General features: G+C 38.9%; 1 protein-coding gene across 3 annotated transcripts in view; it reads left to right on the top strand.

The window, feature by feature from the left end:
• Nucleotides 1–323: 323 nt before the first annotated feature.
• PLEKHA1 (pleckstrin homology domain containing A1) overlaps nt 324–23,659 on the top strand; it is a 59,198-nt gene continuing 35,862 nt past the window's right edge. For 2 of the 3 annotated variants that reach the window (XM_059053031.2, XM_059053030.2), the window contains exons 1-2: nt 331–493; nt 14,761–14,921. In XM_059053031.2, coding sequence (XP_058909014.1) covers nt 14,781–14,921 — 141 coding nt within the window. In that variant the 5' untranslated portion in view covers nt 331–493; nt 14,761–14,780. Of the gene's footprint in view, nt 494–14,760; nt 14,922–23,659 lie in introns of all 3 variants that reach the window. The other variant, XM_059053029.2, reaches the window with a different exon arrangement.

The following is a 23,659-nucleotide window of genomic DNA, read 5'->3' as shown; positions in this document are numbered from 1 at the left end:
AACCCTGAGTGCCAAACCCGAGCCAAGCCCCGTGGTCCTCGAAAACTACGAATCCCAGGATGCACCGCAGAGCAAAGGGCCCAGCGATCCGCGCGCGGTCCTCCCCGACGCGCCCGAGGTCGCCGCCCCTGAACCAGGAAGACGCCCACTAACCCGGCCCGCCACGCCTCCAGGGCCTGCGCGGGGCCTGCCGGGACTTGTAGTCTCCTCGGGCTGGGAGTGCCCGCCCTGGAATCTCTGCCGCCGTCTGGGGGCTGAGGCAGCGCAGGCACGCGTGCGCAGTGCGCGGGCGGGCCGTCGTGGGCGCCGCTACCGGCAGCTCTGTGCCTGTGGGACCAGGGGCCGCGGCGGCGCCGGTGCTCCCGGGCGAGGGCCGCCGTGAAGTTCGGCGTGAGCAGCGCGGCCGCGCCGGGGCGGGGTGAGCGGGGCCGGGCTCCGGGAGCGCGGCGCCGGCTGAAGCGAGCTGGGAGGCTCGAGGGACCGGCGGGCGCTGGTAAGTGCGGGCCCGCGGGCGGTGGGGGGCGCGGGGTCCCGGGCTGCGCCCCTGAGGCCTCTCTCCTGGCGGGTCGGCCCGCGCGGCTGCACCTAGTAGAGGCCGTGGGGCCGGCTCACCTGCGCGCGGCGGGAGGGGGCGGCGGCGGCGTCTTCCCGCGGCTCCTTCCTTTATTGTTTTCCTGACCTCGGCCCTCGGCGGCGTCCGGCCGAGGAGGGTGGGGAGCCCAGCGGCGGTCGCTGTCGCCGAGGAGCCGTGCGGTGGCTCTGCTAAAAAGTACCGTCGCGCCCTCGTCCCGGACGCCCGGCCGGCCAGCTGTCGGGGGATTCCCGGCGGGCGACGCCTGTCGAATGGCTCGACTTCAGGGCTGAGCTCACGGGGTCTCAGCTGCCTAGGGCATCGTTTTGTATTATTTTCATGCGCTTTCACTTTAGGACTCGCCGAGTCAGAAGTCGACTCCGCCCTGTGCCCTAGCATCCTGCAGTATTAGTGCTTTACCCTCGCACCTTAATGGTGCTGTGACCAGTGCGAAAGTTGGAAGTGACTTGTGCAGGGTCACGCAGGTAGGACCAAGGAGGCGACCAGAACCCAGGTCTTTAAGCTTAGAGGGCAGCTGCCAGTCTCACCGCTTTGGGACCGTCTTGAGTGGTTTGTGGTTTATTTAAGATGCTTTCTATTGACCCTCCTGGATAGACCATCAGAGGGGAAAGTGTTGTCATAATGAAAGTCCTGTTTACTGCCTTTGGTAGAATTCTAGTTATGCTGTGCCCAACAGCAGCGCATCTGCCCCCGGCTGGGCACCTAAATAATGAAACTCGATCGCTCTGTTGGGGGTAGGTCCTAGAGGAGGTTATAGAAGATATAGTCAGGCAATTTGGGCCATTTTTTTCCCCCCTCCGATTTCACCTTACAATCCTATGATGCTTGTTTTCTTCTTTTATGATTGATTGTTGTTGGTTTTGATAAGATTTTCTTTGCTTTAACGGAGTCGTTGCCGTTTGTCAATTCGTTTTTTTAACTAGAAAATCTTATTTCCTGTGTGCTTAACGACTGGAACCAATAGCGCACTATGCGGTTTATACCGTAGTCTTTTATCCGAGAACTACTGATCTGTCTGCTTTATTTCCCCCCAGGCACTCAGCTTACACACTTTCTATGTTAGTTTAATGCCATTGAAACTCTCTACAGCAAAATTGGGGTAAGCTTTATATGATTCAGAGAAAAACTTGGAAAAATCATTTTGTAAAACTAAATGTTTTTTTCACAGAAGAACTTGAAGAATTGGTATTTAAAAAATAGTAAAATTCCTTCTGACTAAAAAGCCTATTGCTTTTCATACTCAGATTTTCATAGTAACACATTTGTGGCAAAAGGTATTTCCCCAAGTGAGTTAGTTTAAATCCTTAACTTGGCCATATCTTCCCAGGGGAAATTACATTTTAGAATATTTATGTATTTAAACAAGAGTATTTAAGCTTAGCAGAAGTTGAGTTAATAGTTAATTTATTTTATAGTGCTGTAAACCCTACAGTGTATCCATTGACAGGATTCTCTTGAAGAGTGTACCTGTATCAAAGGATATGGCCATGCATTTGTCCTTTGTGGTAAGCAGAGGATAGCTTTGCGACACTAAGGAGATGTGATTTATATGTATTGAAACTGCTTCATGCATCATTTTATCTTGTTAATTAGTATTTTTATTGTTGCTTTTGAGAAAGGGGGGAAGTAGCAGGTTTGTATCCCCCTCCCCCCTAGTTTTAGCAGTGTAGCAAAATAGGAAAGAGGTGGTGTGTAAATGTGAGTTTGTCATAGACTAGGAGAGACAGTAAAACAGGATAAGCATACAATTGTTAGGAAACTGCCATGAGTTCATAAGCCGGAAGGACCGTTTTAGAATTGTTTAAGGACATTAAGAATAGCATAGAGTTATTTTCTTTAAAAAGTCACTGTGGGTAGTGCTCACGTGTTGGTTGTTAATATCTAGGTTGTGATATTGAAGACCCCTAGGAGAATAACTTGGGAAAGATGGAAACATTTTATCTTTTTCTAGGGCTTTTTCTCAAAAAACATTTAATGCGGCTTAAAAAAAAAAACGACTTTTATTTAAGCCTGAACGTTCTTACATTCCCACTGCAAAACCCACAATTACTTCTACTGATGATAATTTGTAATCCAGAATGAAATCCATGAAGTAATTTATTAGCATAATTTAAGTCGGGCTTTGACATTGAAGAACTGTTTGATGTTAAATAATTGTTCCTGTTTAAATAACTGTCATTTAAGAACTAGGAAGATAAATAGTTTTCTGAATAAAATGTAGTAGTTATTCAGATGTGACAGTAGTTACACTCTGCCTTTATTAGACAGAAAATTTCAAGTTCTATAGCAGTAACTGCCTCAGCTCTATTACTTTTTCACATGCTTAAGCATTTTACTTTTGATAATATTAAAATGTGACTTTAAATTTCAAGGTGATTCTCTCATTTAGATCTGCAGTGATACGATAAAATAGCTTTATTAGGAGATAAATATTAACATTTAGTTTTAATTCTTTTGACGATTTGTAAGTACCTAGCATTTGGAAATTTATTGACTGGTATCAGAAAAGAGTTCCTAGGGTAGAAACTTTCTGGCGCTTTAGATGCTTGTCTGCAATGCTTAATTATTTTTAGAAACATAAACGTGTGGATTTTTTAAAATTTAAAAATAAAAATTGTTGGTATTTGTTGCAGCAGTAGGATTTTGTTATGCTTAATGGGTGACATTAAACCATTTGAACTCTGAGTGATGTTTTTTCCCAGTAGTTGCTGTATGATAAAGAACACGTGAGTTTGTAATTCCTAGAAGATATTTAAGCAAACATGTGCTTGCTGTTTATTTTGGTAAGCCTTTGATTAGTTGAATTGCTTTGATTCAGGAAGATGGTATTTTGAGGATTTTAAATCATAAACATTCTTTGAATTGGAATTTCTGTTGAATGTAAAAGAAAAATCAAAGTCATTTAGGATATTTTTTTTAACACTTAAGTCTTTAGAGTCTTGAAAATATTGAAGTCTTAAATATTTTTTCCTACATGGAACCGTTATCAGACTTATCAGTCTGATAATTTTATTTTTCAGAAAGTTGTGCTTTTACTCCTTTGGGTAGCCTAGCCTTTAATAGTTTAACCCTTGGAATGGATTCTGGATTCAGTTTAACCTCTTGAAGAAAGGACAATCACAGGCACTTAGAATTGGAAGTGGTCTCAGAGGACTTCTAATGTAGCATCTTGCTGGGTACAGTAAATCCCGCACGGGCATTTCCACATCAGGTGTTCCCCTCGTGACTGAGGGCAGTAATGCTGTTCCATACGTCGTCAGGTTATTGAGCAGTCGGAGCTTGGTGAGAACAAATTTAAGACAGTTATATTTGTCAACCTTGACTGCTTCCAACTACGCTTTGTTGGATCTTCCCTCTCCCTGCTTCCTCAGGATTTCATGGGCAAATGGTAGCTTTTCTGTCATTTACAGCTATTAAAAGCTCCAGTCTAATCTATTTCAGTTTAAACCTTCAATCTCCTGTTAAAGCTCCACTCCTCCTTTAACCCAATATCTGGACACTTATTCCCCGAAGCACTTGGAGTGGGGAGGGATTGTGATATGCTCCATGGATACCTCTTTCTTTCCCCTCTTTGTGGATGTATTTGAACAGAGACTAGTTAGAAGAAAAATGAAAAAAGGCAACTCTTTCTTACCTAGTATGATTAAAGCCTTTTCTTGATTAACAGTGGCAAGCCATCAACGTCTAGTGGTAGGCTTCCAAACTGGAATTTTTTTTTTTTTTTTTTTTTTTGCGGTATGCGGGCCTCTCACTGCTGTGGCCTCTCCCGCTGCGGAGCACAGGCTCCGGACGCGCAGGCCCAGCGGCCATGGCTCACGGGCCCAGCCGCTCCGCGGCACGTGGGATCCTCTCGGACCAGGGCACGAACCCGCGTCTCCTGCATCGGCAGGCGGACTCTCAACCACTGCGCCACCAGGGAAGCCCAAACTGGAATTTTTGGTGAGATCTTGGCAGGGAGACTCTCCACTGCGCAGTCCCTGGATATGAAATTTGCTGTGGGTAAGCCTTTACCAGTCTACACTCCCTCCTCCTCATTTCTGTCCTCTCAGTCTACTTGCTGGTTCCTATGAGTGTTTGGGGGTAAGGTGGGTTTCTCTCTGCAGCCAGATTTTTTGATAACAGCAAGACAGCTCAAGTCCAGCTACCTTCTGTAATTTTTACTTAATCCACTGGAAACTTACTTCCTTTTGATGTCAAATGGTGGCCTGCAGCCTGCTTAAGTCTGCTCCCTTTCTGTGCCCTGCAGTTTCTCATCAATTCTCTTTGTCCCCCTGCTCAAATAGGCACAGGGTCAGTCACTCAGTCTCCTTCATAAGCAGACATTGAACTGGAGAAAGAGGTGACAATTTGTCCTTATTGTGGGCACTTCTGATCTTGGTGAATGATTCTTTTGGGGCCCCTACCACTGCTTTTGGGTGACCATCATCTTCCTTCTCCCTGAACACTTGGAATACTTGTCGTTTTTTCCCCTCTCTTCTGTCAGCTGCTCGTGTAGAGTGGAGTGACAGTAAGATGTTGGTTAGAGTACCATAGCACTGAGGAGTGTTGGGGGGGGGGGTGTCGGGGCCAGACTCCACAGGTATTTGATCCTTGATGTCTGTATATCTTAAGCTTTGTGTTTGTCGACAATTTTGGGACAAGACTAGTCTCATTCAGCGTCTAATCAGGACTTCAATAGTGAAGTCCTGTGGGCCTAATGAAGTCTCACCATGCAGAATTTAATTTTTCTTTTTCTTTTCTTTCTCTCTTTCTGATTTTTGTTTTGTTTTTATTTTTTTGACTTGCTTCATGGTTCCTGACTGATGAAGTGTTAACTGTGTGTGTTAATTTATGGATGTTTGTATGATCTAACTAACTACGCCCTTAGAGCACAAGTAAAGCTGAAGGATAGATTTTGTGGAGGTTTTAATTACACAGTTTTATCTGTTCTTACCTCATACTAGCTTTACTGAAAGTATAAATCCAAACAGAAATATAGTATCAAACCTTTTTGCTTCCATCATCTAAGCAAACCAGTCTATTAAATCGTTTGCTAAACGATTTCTCATCAGATGAGGCAAAAGCGGCTTTCTGTCTGGAAACTTAAACATTAATATTTGATGCAATAATTATGGATTCCTTAATTTTTCATTCAACAAATTGTTATTGAGTCCCTTCCATGTTCCAGCCACTGTTTTAGGCATTGGAGAAACAATAGTAAATAGAAAATAAGTCCCTGCTCTCATGGAGCCTACATTCCAGTGTGGGGAAACAGACAAGAAATAAGTAAATGATATTGTTTGTTAGCAGTAAATACTAAGGAGGAAAATGAAGTGGGGAAGGGAGATGGGAAGTGGCAGGACAGTTTGGAGCATCTGCAGTTTTAGATGGGGCATCAAGAAGGCTTCCCTGAGAAAGTGACACTTGAGTTAAAAGGCTCCGAGTGGGGAGCTTGTCTAGTGTAGTAGGCGTCAGTGACGAGATGAGTAATCAAGCGCGGGAACTGGGGCAGGCTGGGGTGGGGGGTAGGTGAAGCCTGTATGTCTTTGTAAGAGCTTTGGTTTTTACTTTGAATGAGAAGGGAATGCATTAAAACAGTGGTTCTTAACCTTGGCTGAACGTGGGAATTATTGGGGGAGCTTTAAAAATGTACTGATGCTTAGATCCCATCTCCAGAGTTTCTGATTTAATTGGTCTGGATGCTCTAATCTGGCATCAGGATTTTCAAAAAAACTCCCAGGTAATTTTAATAAGCAGCCAAAGTTGAAGAGATTTGAGCAGAGTGGCATTTTATAGACTGAAGAGCATGGGCTTTAGAGCCAGATTCCCCTGGTTTGGATACTGGCTCTGCCACTTCCTAATCATGTGACCTTGAACAAGTTATTTTAAAAATCTTCTGTGCTTCGGTTTTCTCATCTATAAAATTGTTATAAAGATTAAATTAATTTTAAATATTTACTTGGCAAATATTGAATAAACACTCGAACATATGTTTTAATGAGATCACTCTGACAGCTGTATTGAAAAGGGAGTGAAGGGGGCAGGGAAGCCCATGCAGTAAACCAGCTGAGAGGGGATGGTGGCTTGGACCAGAGTGGCAGCAATGCAAATGGTGGGATTCTGGACATATTTAGAAGATGGAGCCAGTAGGATTTGCTTATGGACTGGACATGGAATGAGAGAAAGAAGTCTTGATCAAGTGTGACTCCAAATTTTGCCTGAACCGCTGGAAGAAGGGAGTGACTTTACTGAGATGCGAAGGACAGAGGGGAACAGATTGCTGAGGGCGTATATCTGGGCTCAGTTTGCTAAGTGTGAGAGGCCTGTTAGGTAAGTAAGTAGATCCAGAGTTGGCAGTTGTATACGTGAGTCGAGTCCAGCAGAGTGTCCAGGGCTGGAGATAGCAGTATTTAGACCTATGTGAATGAGTGAGCTCACCAAGACATTGAGTGTAAATAGAGAAGAGGTCCGTGGACCATCCCCTGGGACACGACAACATTCAGCGGTCTGGGAGAGGAAGTGTTTTTTAAGGTTTCTGGTGTGCTCTGGAATGAAAGATAAAACACAATTATAATTATTTTTTGTTTTAACAGCTTGGTTGAGGAATAATTCACTCAAAGTGTGCAATTCAATGGTTTTTAATATATTAAAACTGTGCAACTGTTATCACAGTTTTAGAGTAGTTAGAGTATTTTTATCACCTTAAAGAGAAACCCTGTATCCTCCCATCTCTAGGCAACTCTTCATTCCTTCCCATCCCCCATACTCCTAGGCAACTACTAATCTACTTTCTGTCTTTATAGATTTGCTCATTCTGGATATTTCAGATCAGTGGAATCATATAGTGTGTGGTCTATTTAGAGAGAAGTGATATCCGTTAGTCCCTGGCTTCTAGATTCATTAGATGCTAAATCATTTGGTAAAGGTGGGGACTATAAGATCTCACCACTGTAAAGATACATATACGTACATTTTCCTCTTTGTAATTGGTAAGAACACTGGGGTGAAATTTTGAGACTGAATATTCTGTTCCCTAACAACCTGTTTTCTAGTGGTATTAGTATTCATTGAAGACTCTTGCTTAAATCAGTGATTGTATTGGAATTGCAAAGTGATGATTTTCTATTACTATCATATTTTCAAAGATCATGATTTCATACTAACTAATTCAGATGCATTGTATAGAATTTTTCCTTTTGTTTTGTGTTTGTACATTTTTTCTCTTACTGTGAAAATCTAGGTTCCTAATAACAAAATTTGTTTTATTTTACTTTAAATATAATCATAGCATCAGTATGTTTACATTGTCCTATGATGCACCTGAAGTACTATCATTTACATAAGATTGTTTCAGAATTACAGTAGCAAGTAGGATTGCTGGTCATAGGGTAAATGCGCGTGTTAAATAGCGCCAGATTCCTCTCAGTACGGTCGTACCATTCTGCATTCCCATCAGCAATATAAGAGAGTTACTGTTTTCTTACAGCCTTACTAGTATTGTAGGTTGTCAAATTTTTGAATTTTTGCCAGTCTCATAGATGAGAAATGGTATCTCTGTGTAGTATAGACTTGTTTTGAACTTTTCTTATGACAAAAAGTTCTTATTAACCTTTCTTTTTGTAATGAAGAATTGTGAACTTCCACAGAAGTAGGCAGGATTGTATAACTACAGCACCCATCATCTACCCCGACAACTGCCCACCCAGGCCATCCCTCCTTCATCCAGCCCTCCTTCCAGAGTATTCAGATAATGTTTTGTCTCTGTATGAATAAATATCTCTAAATGATGAGGGTTCATTTTCTTAGTAACAAAACCACAATACCATCGCCACACTGAAAAAAATATATATGTTTCCTTAATATCATGAGGCAGTATTTAAATTTCCAATTTCCTTAGATAACTCAGTGTTGTTGTTGTTAAGAAGATTTAAATAAGGCCCACATGTTGTGATTATGTCTTTTCAGGTCTTTTAACTTATAAGTTCTTCCTCCAGTTCCTTTCCCCCTGCTCCCTTGGAATTTATTTCTGAAGAAGCCATATTGTTTGTCCTGAGAAACTAATTATAGTTTGAATTTTGCTATTTGAATCTCTGTGATACAGTTTAACGTGTTCTTTCTCTGTCTTCTCTATTTCCTATAAATTGGTAGTTAGATCTAGATTCAGGTATTTGTACATTTTTTTTCATAAATGTTTTATAGATGGTATAAATTCCACAAGGAGGCACATGAAGTCTGGTTGCCTTTTTCTTTTTTTGTGGTGTTGGTAGCAATGCCTACTGTATCGTATGTCATTTTGGGATTTCCTCATCATGAGTGAAGTTGAGCATCTCTTAATATGTTTGAGGGGCATTTTAAATGTCTTTTTCTGTAGAATGTCTGTTCATGTCTTTTGCCCACTTTTCTTTTTTTTTTTTCTTTTCTTTTCTTTTTTCTTTTCTTTTTTTTTTTGGCAGTACGTGGGCCTCTTCCATTGTGGAGCACAGGCTCTGGACGCACAGGCTCAGCGGCCATGGCTCACGGGCCCAGCCGCTCCACAGCATGTGGGATCCTCCCGGACCGGGGCACGAACCCACGTCCCCTGCATCGGCAGGTGGACTCTCAACCACTGCGCCACCAGGGAAGCCCTTGCCCACTTTTCTATTGAAGTTTTGATATATTTCCCTTGACAGTTTTTGCAGACTCTTTAAATGTTAGGGAGATTAGCCCTTTGTAATATAAGCTGCAAGTATTTTCTACTGGTTTTGACTTGCTGATCAGGATTTGCCATGCAAAATATCTTTTAAAAAGTTATTTGTAGTCAGATTTATTAATGAATTTTTTATTCTGCTGGATTTAAAAAACTTTTTGGAGTTTAAATTACATACAATAAACTATCCATTTAAAGTTCACAGTTTGATGAGTTTTGACCATATTGTTGCGTGTAGTAGGAGTTCCTTTATATTGTAGACTGCTATTCCATTGTATAAACATACTACATTTTATTTATCTTTTCACCTTTTGATGGACATTTGGGTTGTTTCTAGTTTGGAGCTATTATGAATAAAGCTGCTACTAATAGTTGTGAATTAGTCTTTGCATCAATATATGTTTTCATTTCTCTTGAGTAAATACTTAGGAATAGAATGGCTGGGTCATAGGGTAGGTGTATGTTGGTTTTATTTCCAGAACTTTTCCAATAGTGATTGTACCATCTTACAATCCCATCAACAGTACATAAATTCTGGATAACCACACCTTTGATAGCATTTGGTGTTGTCAGTCTGTTTTAATTTTAGCCATTCTGGTGAGTATATGTGACATCTTTTTAAAAAGAAATTCGCATTATTGAGGTGTAATTTTACATACAGTAAATTTTACCTCTTTTAGTGTATAGTTCTATGAGTTTTGATGGATGCATGTAATTATATAAGCTCTGCCACAATCAGGATATGCAACAGTTAATGTTGCCAAAAAAAAATTTCTCTCTTGTTCTTTCTCTCTTTTGTTCTTGTTCTCTCTTGTTCTTCTATCGCAAGCCCTAGCAACTCTGGTCTGTTTTTTTATCACTGTAGTTTTTTTTAATTTGTATGCAATACAGCTCACTCTATGTGGTATTTGAGCCTATTTTTGATAAATGCATAGTTGTGTATCCTATTACAATCAAGATACAGAACAGTTCCATCATTCTGTAAATAACCCTTTGAAGTCAGTCCCTCTCACTGATCTGTTCTCTGTCCCTATAGCCTTTTGGTCTGGCTTTTTTCACTTAACAAAATACCCATATTGTGTGTATCAGTACTTTGTTCCTTTATCTTGCTAAGTAGTATTCCATTGTATTGGATGTACCACAGTTTCTTCATTTACCAGTTAAAGGACATTTGGTTTGTTTCTGCTTTTTGCCAATTATGAATGGTGTTGTTTTGAACGTTTGCATATAGGTTTTCTATAAACATAAGTTTTCAGTTCACTTGGATAAATACCTAGGAGTGGCATTGCTGGGTCATATTGTTAAGGGTACGTTTAGCTTTCTAAGAAACTGCCGAACTGTCTTCCCAAGCTACTGTGCCGTTTTGCATTCCCACCAGCAATATGAGAGACTCGTCATTTGTTTCACATTCTTGCCAGCATTTGGTATTGTCAGGGTTTTATTTGTTTGTTTTTGTTTTAGCCATTCTAGTAGGTATGTAGTGGTATCTCACAGTTTTTATTTGTATCATCTTCCTGACTAATGATGAGCATCTTTATGTGCTTATTTATTATTTGTATGTCTTCCTTTTTCTTTCTTTTTAATTTTTATTTCTATTTTATTTTTTGCGGTACACAGGCCTCTCACTGTTGTGGCCTCTCCTGTTGCAGAGCACAGGCTCCAGACGCTCAGGCTCAGTGGCCGTGGCTCACGGGCCTAGCCGATCCGTGGCATGTGGGATCTTCCCGGACCGGGGCACGAACCCGTGTCCCCTGCATTGGCAGGCAGACTCTCAACCATTGTGCCACCAGGGAAGCCCTCTTTTTTATTATTTTTAAAAAACAATGTATATCTTCTTTGTTGACTTGTCTGTTCAAATATTTTTGCCTATTTTCCTATTTGGTTGTTTGTCTTATTGAATTGTAATAATTCCTTGCCTATTTTTGGATATCAGTTATTTGATAGATATATGTGTACTGAATATTTTCTCCTGTTCTGTGGCTCATCTTTTTTTTTTTTTTTTTGCAGTATGCGGGCCTCTCACTGTTGTGGCCTCTCCCGTTAGGGAGCGCAGGCTCCGGACGCGCAGGCTCAGTGGCCATGGCTCACCGGCCTAGCCTTTCCGCAGCATGTGGGATCTGCCTGGACCGGGGCTCGAACCCGTGTCCCCTGCATCGGCAGGCGGACTCTCAACCACTGCGCCACCAGGGAAGCCCTCTGTGGCTCATCTTTTGATTTCTTAGTGGTGTCTTTCAAAGAGCAGTTTTAAATTTTGATTAAGTCCATTATATCAACCATTATATGGTTTAGGCTCTTTGTGTCTTATCTAAGAAATCTTTGTCTACCCCTAAGATCATGAAAACTATTTATATGTATATATAAATGTCTTTAAAAAATATATCAGTATATATATATATATGTGTGTGTGTGTGTGTGTGTGTGTGTATTTTTTTTTCCAGAAGCTTAATTGTACATTAGGTTTCTGATCCATTTCAAGTTAATTTTTTTTCCACATGCATAGTTAATTGTTCCAGCACCATTTGTTGAAAGACTGTATTTGGAATTGCTTTGACATCTTTGTTGAAAATCAGTTAACAGTATATGTATGAGTCTGTTTCTGGATGCTGTTCTGTTCCATTGATTTATTATATCTTTTCACCAATCCTACACTATCTTTATTGCTGTAGCTCTGTTGTAAGTCTTGAAATCAAGTAATGTCAGTCTGTTCTTTGGGAAATAGATTTAGCTTTTCTAGGTTATTTGCATTTCAATATATATAATAGAACCACCTTGTCAGTTTTTATAAAATATCTTGGAATTTTGATTGGATGTATTGTATCAGTAGTTCATTCCTTTCTGTAGCTGGGTAATATTCCATTGTATGTATGTACATTTACCTGTTGATGGACATATGGGTTGTTTACATTTTTTGTCTGTTGTGAATAGTGCTGCTATGAATGTTCACGTATAAGTGTTTGAGCACCTGTTCTCAATTCTTTTGGATATATACATAGGAGTGGAAATGCTGAGTCATATGGTAATTCTATGTTTAACTTTTGAAGAACTACCAAACTGTTTTACACAGCTGTTGTACCATTATACATTCCCACCAGCAATGTAGGTGGGTTCTAATTTCTATACATCCTTGCCTATACTTATTATTTTCATCTCTTAATTGTATCCATCCAGGTGGGTGTGAAGTGGTATCTCACTGTGGCTTTGCTTTACATTTCGCTAATGACAAATAATATTGGGCAACTTTTCGTGTTCTGGTTGGCCATTTGTTTTATCTTCTTTGAGAGAAATGTCTTTTCAAGTCCTTTGTCCATTTTTAAATTGGGTTTGTTTTTTCATTGTTGAGTTGTAGGAGTTATTTGTATATTCTGGATATTAGACCCTTATTTGCAACTATTTCCTCCCATTCTGTAGGTTGTTGTTTCATTTTCTTGATGTCCTTTGATGCAAAAAAGTTTTTAATTTTTATGAAGTCCAATTTGTCTTATTTTTTCTTTTGTTGTTTGTGCTTTCAGTGTCACATCTAAGAATTCATTGCCAACTCCAAGGCCATGAAGATTTTCCTCTATGTTTTCTTGAAGTTTTATAGTTCTAACTCTTATATTTAGATTAATTCATTTTGAGTTATTTTTTGTACATGGTGTAAGATAGTGGTCCAGTTTAATTCTTCAGCACATGGCTCTCCAGTTGTCCCAGTACCGTTTGTTAAAGAGGCTGTTCTTTCCCTATTGCATGATGTTGGCACCGTCGTTGAAAATCAGTTAGCCATAGATGTATGGGTTTGTCTCTGTGCTCTCAATTCTGTTCCTTTGGCCTGTGTCTTTCCTCATGGCGTACCACACAAGTTGACAGTTTTTACCTGCAGTATGTGTTAGTATAGTGTGTTAATTTTCCAAGCTTTGATTACATTTTAGAAATTTTTTAGAACTTTGGGTAAGTTCATTAAAAAATTATCCCCAAGTGCCAGATCTGTAATAACACACACATACAAACTTAATTTATTGTTTTGTTTAAAACATTTTGGGGGACTTTCTTGGTGGTGCAGTGGTTAAGAATCCACCTGCGAATGCAGGGGACATGGGTTTGATCCCTGGTACGGGAAGATCCCACATTCCGCGGAGCAGCTAAGCCCATGCACCACAACTACTGAGCCTGTGCTCTAGAGCCTGCAAGCTACAACTACTAAGCCCGCATGCCACAACTACTGAAGCCCACGCATGTAGAGCCGTGCTCCACAACGAGAAGCCACCGCAGTGAGAAGCCTGCACACTGCAACGAAGAGTGGTCCCTGCACGCCGCAACTAGAGAAAGCCCATGTGCAGCAATGAAGAACCAATGCAGCCAAAAATAAATAAATTAATTAATTAAACAAAACTTTTTGACGTGTTTAACCATTTCTCTGGCTGCATACAGAATAGTGATTTAGATAAGCAGTATATCAGGGCGTATTCTAATTGAATTTTCACTGTGAGTTAAACGAAAAAATAGTTACGTAAATAATTCAACCTGCCGAAAGATGTTGGCACTGGCTGTAGAAGTACCTTTGGAGTAGGAATAGTCTGCAGATTTGCATCACATCAGGAGGGAATCACATATCTACAGTCTTTAGAGAAAAATGGATGGAAACACTGCTTTTTATCCAAGCCATGGTTTTTAACTTTAATGAACATAACAAAAATTTCAGTCCTTCAGAATCAGAATATGATATGCCTCTGAAGTCTCTTTTAATCTGTGACTTCTCTTTCTCTCCTTTTTTTTTTTTTTTCCCCTGTAGTAATTTATTTGCTGAAGAAACTGGGCTTTTGGGTCTGATGTTTCCCACGGTCCACTTTTGCTGATTGAATACCTGTGGTGAAGTTTAATATGTTCTTCTGTGTTCTTTGTTTCCTGTGAACTGGAAGCTGGACTTAGGGAAATCTAGAAACTTAATCAGATTGAGATAAACCTTTTTTTGTTGTTGTTATATGCTCTTTATTGGTGATGTTTGTGTCTTCCATTCAGGGGCACATAATACCTGCTTATCTCTCTTTTCATGATGTTAGCTTTATTTTGATTCATTTTCGTTTTAATAATACCAAGGGTTTTAGAGTGACAGGATGATGTAAACGTTAAGATATATGCTCTGGAGTCCAAGAATCTGGGTTCATGTTTTGATTCATTACCTGCTAGTCCACTAATCTTGGAAAGGCACTTCCCCTTCTCAGTGTTATATTTCTTACCTATGAAATGGGGATGACGATGCCTACTCATAGTGAAAAGTTAAGTAAATTATTCAGCTGACATGAATAGCTGTCCTTTGTCGACATCAGTTCTGTATAGTTGCGTTTAGTAACCACTCACAATAAGCTTAATTTCAAGTGATTTTTGCCCATGCTTTTATGTATTCACATTAACCAGCCCCCACCTAATGTTGGAAAGTAGGCTCTTTGTTGAATAAACCATACCCATAGCACATTTTATGCTTGAAGTCCACTGAGAAGTACTTACTGTTAATGTTTTTATTTTACAGTGTAATGTTCAAGCACAGAAATGCCTTATGTGGATCGTCAGAATCGCATTTGTGGTTTTCTAGACATTGAAGAAAATGAAAACAGTGGGAAGTTTCTTCGGAGGTACTTCATACTGGATACCAGAGAAGATAGTTTTGTATGGTACATGGATAATCCGCAGGTTTGTAAAATCCAAAGGGTTACCTCTTCAAAAGCATACAAGAGTTTTAATTATGAAAGTATTTGATATACTATGCAGATGTTAGGATTTGTCTTCCTAAACAAAATATGTTGAGATTTATTTCTACTGACTGTATTCTCCTTGCCCTGTACCCCAAACTCCTACTGTGTGAAATAAATTTCAGAAAATGAAACTCAGTTTATTTGATACAAATTTATGCATGTATTTATGTTTTCCCTTCCTTGGGAGGGACAACTCTTAACTCTGATAGAAAATTTTTGAATCGTTTAAATTTAAGATACTGTCTCTAAGATAGAGACTACTATCTTTTGGTAAAAAAACTACTTAAACGAGTTGACACTCTTGCACATGTATAGTCCTTTCATCTTGTAGTGTCAGACTTGAGTGTTGGCTACTCGTGAATTTGATTTTATTGTTGCTTTGCAAATTATTGGAGGTAAATGTCATATATTAAAAATCAGAATCCCAGTTTTAAGATCTGTGAGTGGTCTTGGATTAGAGATCATCTGTTGAGTAGTTTAAAATTTTCTCTGCCTGTGAAACTCTTTATTCAAATTGAGAAATGTGTTGCAAGGAAGCATGTGCAAAGCAGGAGATGAGTCCCTAGCAAACTTCTAAGCTGATTTGGTCTAGTGGATGACTTGTGCAGGTGAGGAATGAAAAGTTGAGGAAGAGCAGGGACTGGTAGGAGGTTCCATTCTGTTTCACAGAGCAGGAACCAGATCCCCTAACAACTGGTCTGGTATTCTTTTCTCCCCAATACTGATTTTAGGTTAGACAAAATAAATATGTGCTAACACATTTATATTTGTTCATATAGAATTTGAGTTGTAAGGAACTATATTCAATATCCTGAGATAAACCATAATGGAAAAGAATATAAAAAAGAATGTGTATGTATATGTGTGTATATGGCATATATTTATATATATGCAGCAGAAATTAACACAAAATTGTAAATCAACTATATTTCAGTAAAAAAAATTAAATAAAATAAACAAGGAAAAAAAAGAGAACTAGGATAAATACTAGACAGTTGAAAAAGTAATCAGTTGGCAATACCCTTGAAGGCCACAGAGTACAGAGTAACCCCCAGCAGGACTTTGTGAAAAGCAAGTCTAGTCAGGAAGCAAACATCCCCTCATCCTCTGCTGTAATGGGGACAGACCAAGGAGAGATGATAAATTGGAGCTTGACTTGTGACAGGTTTTTTCTTTTCTTTTCTTTTTTTTTTTTTCCTCCATTTTTTGGCCGCGCCATGCGGCATATGGAATCCCAGTTCCTGGAGCAGGGTCAAACCCGCGCCCCCTGCATTGGAAGCGCGCGGAGTCTTAACCACTGGACTGCCAGGGAAGTCCTGTGACAGGTTTTTTTTTTCCTTCTGTTATACAAAGCGTAATAAGGTGGTGATCAGGGCAGCCTCCAGCAATCTGGTTTAAAATATACCCAAGGTCACACAATACAAGAGGTTGATTATCAACCATTATTTTAGAAAATACAGTGTCATATATCTTGGATTTGGAGTTTATACATTTATCATTTCCTACACCAGATACACTGACAACTCCCACTTCTACTGATAATTAAAAGAAATTATAAACATCAAAAAAAAAAAAAAGAATTTGATTTGTTAGGGACCTTAGTCCTTAGTATTAATTCAACCTCCTCCTTAATGCAAGAAACCCATCTATCCCTGATCTTCACTTTAAATGTTGTTTGAACTATATATTACTGAAAAAAAGGGTTTATTATATTCGAGACAGTTTTTAATTATTATTTTTTTTGTGCACCAAAAGCTAGTTCCTTGGATCTTGTACTTTTTGATCTACTTTTGCCCTCTGATTCTCTATAAATTTAGTCCTTTATCCACATGCAGCCTTTCAAATTTTGGAAGAGAATTTGTATTTTAATTCAGTTTATATTACTTGAGTGCTGACTTTGTATGAGACTTTCTTTGCTAGGAACTGTCTTTTCTCCTTATCCTTATTGAGCTTATTGACACCCTGTTTTACTCCCTTATCTCTGGGTGTGACCAACTTTCTTGGGTGATAGTAACCTGTCTATGCAACTGCATGATTAATACCTTTATTTACTTGACCAGAGTCACTGGGAGAAGGAACAAGTCAGCAGAAATCAAAAGTTCATGTTTACCTTCTTTTTCCTTTTTTTAAAACATAAATCCAGTTCCTCCCTTTTACTACCCATCCCTTTATCTGTGGCACAATCCTTTCCCAAACTCCTTTTCCCAAGGTGGAAAGCAACTTAGCCCCCCTTGACTCCCTCTGATTACAGTTTATTAGATTCCAGTTTCAGTTTTCCTCCCCCATGCAAACCATTGCTCAGTCCTGCCTGTGAGCTCTCCCTCATTTGTCTTCATAAGATCTGGCTGACTCGTATATAGTTTCTCCTGAATATTATTTATAACTCCTTGATTGTTTTTCTGTCTTTGTATATAATAGAGTCTTCTCCTTAGAATTTCTCCTTTTGTCAGTACTTCCCACTTAAACAGAGCTAAAAGAAGAAAAGTACAAAATAGAATATGTTTATTACACTGAAGGAACCATAAACTTGGATTTCAGAGGAAAGGTGTGATTATAGCTAGCAGAGGGAGTGAAAGTCTTGACGGAGGTGGTAACATTTGAAATTGATCTAGAGGAATGGGTATGATTTTGGCCAAGAGGTGGAGAAATGGGTATTCTGGTGCTCAAAGAATAGCATGGGCAAGAAATCAAAGCAAGAAACCCTGTAGTGTATTTGGAAAATAGTTCACTTTGGCTATAGCAGGGAGGGTATATGTTAAAGTTTGGACTCAGCTAGATCGTTTTCACATGAACTCTTTTGAAGCCAGATTTCTGTGGTGTAATTAGCCCATTAGTGTTTTTGAATGTAGTATAGAATTTTAAATCTGTCTTTTTATTCAGTTCTTAATAATTTTATCTCTTCATTCCAACTGATAAGAATCTTTTACAATCTGCATTCTACCATCCAGTGTATTGGCCATCAATACCAGCTTTGTGTCACTTTAAAATGTATTAAGGCACATCTCTTCATGAAAACTTTAGTAAAATGTCTTGATAAGATTATTGTGGTTGAACCACATGAAATTGCCAATATACCACCATTTTGATCACTAAAAAATGGCAATTTTATATGATTCAATCTGGTTGCTATGTTATGTGCTGTTAACACTGCTTTACTGATCATAGTAACCCTGATAATGAAAGAAGTTAGTTTGGCTCACCTGTCCTTAGGGAGCCATTCTTCCTCTGATCACTGCTTTCTCTACCACTAACCATTGGTTTAAAAATCCATTGTAGTGTATTACTAGGGATCAATTTGGGGCTTTCTGTGTTGTTTTTTTAAAAAATTATTTATTTATTTATTTATTATTTATTTTTGGCTGTTTTGGGTCTTCGTTGCTGCACGCAGGTTTTCTCTAGTTGTGGTGAGCAGGGGCTACTCTTTGTTGCAGTGAGTGGGCTTCTCATCGCGGTGGCTTTTCTTGCTGTGGAGCATGGGCTCTAGGCACTCGGGCTTCAGTAGTTGTGGCACGTGGGCTCAGTAGTTGTGGCTCAAACCTGTGTTCCCTGCATTGGCAGGTGGATTCTAAACCACTACACCACTAGGGAAGTCCCGGGGCTTTCTGTGTTTTGTTGAGGGAATGAGAAGTGGTGGAGAATTAAATAACTAAGTAGCTTTATTAGGAAGTAAATTTGAGAACACTTGAAAGAGTATTTTGGCAAAATGAGTACAGGAACTCATGAGAACAAATGGTTTCTTTCCCTTTTTATCTTAAATGTCATATTGGTTTATTATTTCTTGTTCATTGTCAAGTAACAAATTTTGAAACCCACATTTTTTCTGGTTGAACTTGGCAGTAATTGTACCAGTTCATAGAAACTAGGTATTTTGAGTATCGTTTTATCTCCCAGCTACTTATATTTCCTTCTACTGTGCCACTATTTAATCTGTGACCCTTTCTATCATGCAGTGATGACATAGTTGCTCATTTCTCTTCCTCACACATGGGATTAGAGCTGTATTCAGCTAGTTCAAATAATAGACTTATGGAGGACTTAAAAGAAAAATAAAGATTTTGAATGGAAGGATAGCAGTGTTTGAAAAAAAATCACATTGGTAGTGGTTAGGAGATCTTGAAGATATTTTAACATTTCATTTTATTATCCAAAATTTTTTTAAAAAACCTTTAAACATAAAACATTTTGTATAAAAGCACAACCATTTAAAGGTATACATTAAAAATTATAATTTTATTTTATATACAAATTTATGGAGATTTAAATTTGGAAGCTTGTACATAGTCTGTAGTTTAAAGCAGAACATAATAGAGTTGTAGTTTACATAGAAACTACAGGTTTTGAAAAGAACTGTCCCTGTAAACAATAATCAGTTCATGTTTGTGAATCTTAAGTCTTTTAAATGTCTAGGCTTCCATAGAATTAACTGTTTTGCTAAGCTTATAGAGGTTTGAGAAAGGTACCTCCTAATCATTCCTGAGAACAAGCCCATAGATTTTTAAAAAAAATATTTATTTATTTATGTGGCTGCATCGGGGTCCTAGATGTGGCATGTGGGGTCTTTGTTGCGGCATGTGGGATCTTTTGTTGCCACATCTCAGCTTCTCTCTAGCTGTGGTGCACGGGCTCCAGAGGAGGGTTCCCTTTTCTCCACACCCTCTCCAGCCCTTACTGTTTGTAGATTTTTTGATAATGGTCATTCTGCCGATGTGAGGTGATACCTCATTGTAGTTTTGATTTGCATTCTCTAATGATTAGTGCTGTTGAGCATCCTTTCATGTGTTCGTTGGCAATCTGTATATCTTCTTTGTAGAAATGTCTGTTTAGGTCTTCTGCCCATTTTTAGATTGGGTTGTTTGTTTTTTTGATATTGAGCTGCATGTGCTGCTTGTATATTTTGGAGATTAATCCTTTGTCATTTGCTTCATTTGCAAATATTTTCTCCCATTCTGAGGGTTGTCTTTTCATCTTGTTGATGGTTTCCTTTGCTGTGCAAAAGCTTTTAAGTTTCATTAGGTCCCATTTGTTTATTTTTGTTTTTATTTCCATTTCCCTAGGAGATGGGTCAAAAAGGATCTTGCTGTGATTTATGTCATAGAGTGTTCTGTCTGTGATACCCTCTTAAGAGTTTTATAGTGTCTGGCCTTATATTTAGGTCTTTAATCCATTTTGAGTTTTTTTGTGTATGGTGTTAGGGAGGGTTCTAATTTCATACTTTTACATGTAGCTGTCCTGTTTTCCCAGCACCACTTATTGAAGAGGCTGTCTTTTCTCCATTGTATACTCTTGCCTCCTTTATCAAAGATAAGGTGACCATATGTGCTTGGGTTTATCTCTGGGCTTTCTATCCTGTTCCATTGATCTATATTTCTGTTTTTGTGTCAGTACCATACTGTCTTGATTACTGTAGCTTTGTAGTATAGTCTGAAGTCAGGGAGCCTGATTCCTCCAGCTCCATTTTTCTTTCTCAAGATTGCTTTGGCTCTTTGGGGTCTTTTGTGTTTCCATGCAAATTTTGCAATTTTTTTGTTCTAGTTCTGTGAAAAATGCCATTGGTAGTTTGATAGGGATTGCCTTGAATCTGTAGATTGCTTTGGGTGGTACAGTCATTTTCACAATGTTGATTCTTCCAGTCCGAGAACATGATATATCTCTCCATCTGTTGGTATCATCTTTAATTTCTTTCGTCAGTTTCTTATAGTTTTCTGCATACAGGTCTTTTGTCTCCTTAGGTAGGTTTATTCCTAGGTATTTTATTCTTTCAATGATCCTTTCAATATGCTGTTGGATTCTGTTTGCTAGTATTTTGTTGAGGATTTTTGCATCTATGTTCATCAGTGATATTGGTCTGTAGTTTTCTTTTTTTGTGACATCTTTGTCTGGTTTTACTATCAGGATGATAGTGACCTCATAGAGTGAGTTTGGGAGTGTTCCTCTCTCTGCTATATTTTGGAAGAGTTTGAGAAGGATAGGTGTTAGCTCTTCTCTAAATGTTTGATAGAATTTGCCTGTGAAGCCATCTGGTCCTGGGCTTTTTGTTTGTTGGAAGATTTTTAATCACAGTTTCAATTTCAGTGCTTGTGACTGGTCTGTTTATATTTTCTGTTTCTTCCTGGTTCAGTCTTGGAAGGTGTGCTTTTCTAAGAATTTGTCCATTTTTTCCAGGTTGTCTGTTTTATGGGCATATAGTTGTTTGTAGTAATCTCTCTTGATTCTTTGTATTTTGGCAGCGTCAATTGTTACTTCTCCTTTTTCATTTCTAATTCTATTGATTTGAGTCTTCTCCCTTTTTTTCTTGATCAGTCTGGCTACTGGTTTCAATTTTGTTTATCTTCTCCAAAAACCAGCTTTTAGTTTTATTGATCCTTGCTATTGTTTCCTTCATATTTTTCATTTATTTCTGATCTGATCTGTATGATTTCTTTCCTTCTGCTAATTTTAGGGTTTTTTTGTTCTTCTTTCTCTAATTGCTTTAGGTGTAAGGTTAGGTTGTATATTTGAGATGTTTCTTGTTTCTTGAGGTAGGATTGTATTGTTGTAAACTTCCCTCTTAGAACTGCTTTTGCTGCATCCCATAGGTTTTGGATCATCGTGTTTTCATTGTCATTTGATTCTAGGTATTTTTTGATTTCCTCTTTGATTTCTTCCATGATCTCTTGGTTATTTAGTAGTGTATTGTTTAGCCTCCATGTGTTTGTATTTTTTACAGTTTTTTCCCTGTGATTGATATCTAGTCTCATAGGGTTGTGGTCAGAAAAGATACTTGATATGATTTCAGTTTTCTTAAATTTACCAAGGCTTGATTTGTGACCCAAGATATGATCTATCCTGGAGAATGTTCCATGAGCACTTGAGAAGAAAGTGTGTTCTGTTGTTTTTGGATGGAATGTCCGATAAATATCTGTTAAGTCCATCTTGTCTAATGTGTCATTTAAAGGTTGTGTTTCCTTATTTATTTTCATTTTGGTTGATTTTTCCATTGGTGAAAGTGTGGTATTGAAGTCCCCTACTCTTGTGTTACTGTCGATATCCCCTTTTATGGCTGTTAGCATTTGCCTTATGTATGGAGGTGCTCCTGTGTTTGGTGCATAAATATTTACAGTTGTTATATCTTCTTCTTGGATCGATCCCTTGATCATTATGTAGTGTCCTTCTTTGTCTCTTGTAACAGTCTTTATTTTCAAGTCTATTTTGTCTGATATGAGAATTGCTACTCCAGCTCTCTTTTGATTTCCATTTGCATGGAATACCTTTTTCCATCCCTTCACTTTCAGTCTGTATGTGTACCTAGGTCTGAAGTGGGTTTCTTGTAGACAGCATATATACGGGTCTTGTTTTTATATCCGTTCAGCCAGTCTGTGTCTTTTGGTTGGAGCATTTAATCCATTTACATTTTAGGTAATTATCGATATGTATGTTCCTATTACCATTTTCTCAATTGTTTTGGTATTGTTTTTGTAGGTGTTTACCTTCTCTTGTGTTTCCTGCCTAGAGAAGTTCCTTTAGCATTTGTTGTAAAGCTGGTTTGGTGATGCTGAATTCTCTTAACTTTTGCTCGTCTGTAAAGGTTTTAATTCTCCGTCGAATCTGAATGAGGTCCTTGCTGGGTAGAGTAATCTTGGTTGTGGGTTTTTCGCTTTCATTGCTTTAAATATGTCCTGCCACTCCCTTCTGGCTTGCAGAGTTTTTGCTGAAAGATCAGCTGTTAACCTTATGGGGATTCCCTTGTATGTTATTTGTTGTTTTTCCCTTGCTGCTTTTAATATTTTTTCTTTTTATTTAATTTTTGATAGTTTGATTAATATGTTTCTTGGTGTGTTTCTCCTTGGATTTATCCTGTATGGGACTCTCTGTGCTTCCTGGACTTGATTGACTGTTTCCTTTCCCATGTTAAGGAAGTTTTCAACTATAATGTCTTCAAATATTTTCTCAGACCCTTTCTTTTTCTCTTCTTCTTCTGGGACCCCTATAATTCAAATGTTGGTGTGTTTAGTGTTGTCCCAGAGGTCTCTGAGACTGTCCCCAATTCTTTTCATTCTTTTTTCTTTATTCTGCTCTGCGGTAGTTATTTCCACTATTTTATCTTCCAGGTCACTTATCTGTACTTCTGCCTCAGTCATTCTGCTATTGATTCCTTCCAGAGAATTTTTAATTTCATTTATTGTGTTTTGTTTGCTCTTTTGTTCTTCTAGGCCCTTGTTAAACGTTTCTTGTATTTTCTCCATTCTATTTCCAAGAATTTGGATCATCTTCACTATCATTACTCTGAATTCTTTTCCAGATAGACTGCTTATTTCCTCTTCCATTTGTTTGGTCTGGTGGGTTTTTACCTTGCTCCTTCATCTGCTGCGTATTTCTGTCTTCTCATTTTGCTTAACTTGCTGTGTTTGGGGTCTCCTTTTCGCAGTCTGCGGATTCCTAGTTCCCATTGTTTTTAGTGTCTGCCCCCAGTGGGTAAGGTTGGTTCAGGCTTGTGTAGGCTTCCTGGTAGAGGGGACTGGTGCCTGTGTTCTGGTGGGTGGGGCTGGATCTTGACTTTCTGGTGGGCAGGGCTACGTCCAGTGGTGTGTTTTGGGGTGTCTGTGAACTTAGTATGATTTTAGGCAGCCTTTCTGCTAATAGGTGGGGTTGTGTTCCTGTCTTGCTGGTTGTTTTGCATGGGGCGTCCAACACTGGAGC

Source organism: Kogia breviceps, chromosome 2 (assembly GCF_026419965.1).
Source record: "Kogia breviceps isolate mKogBre1 chromosome 2, mKogBre1 haplotype 1, whole genome shotgun sequence".
Lineage (NCBI taxonomy): Eukaryota > Metazoa > Chordata > Mammalia > Artiodactyla > Physeteridae > Kogia > Kogia breviceps.
This window is presented reverse-complemented; position numbering and strand designations above follow the sequence as displayed.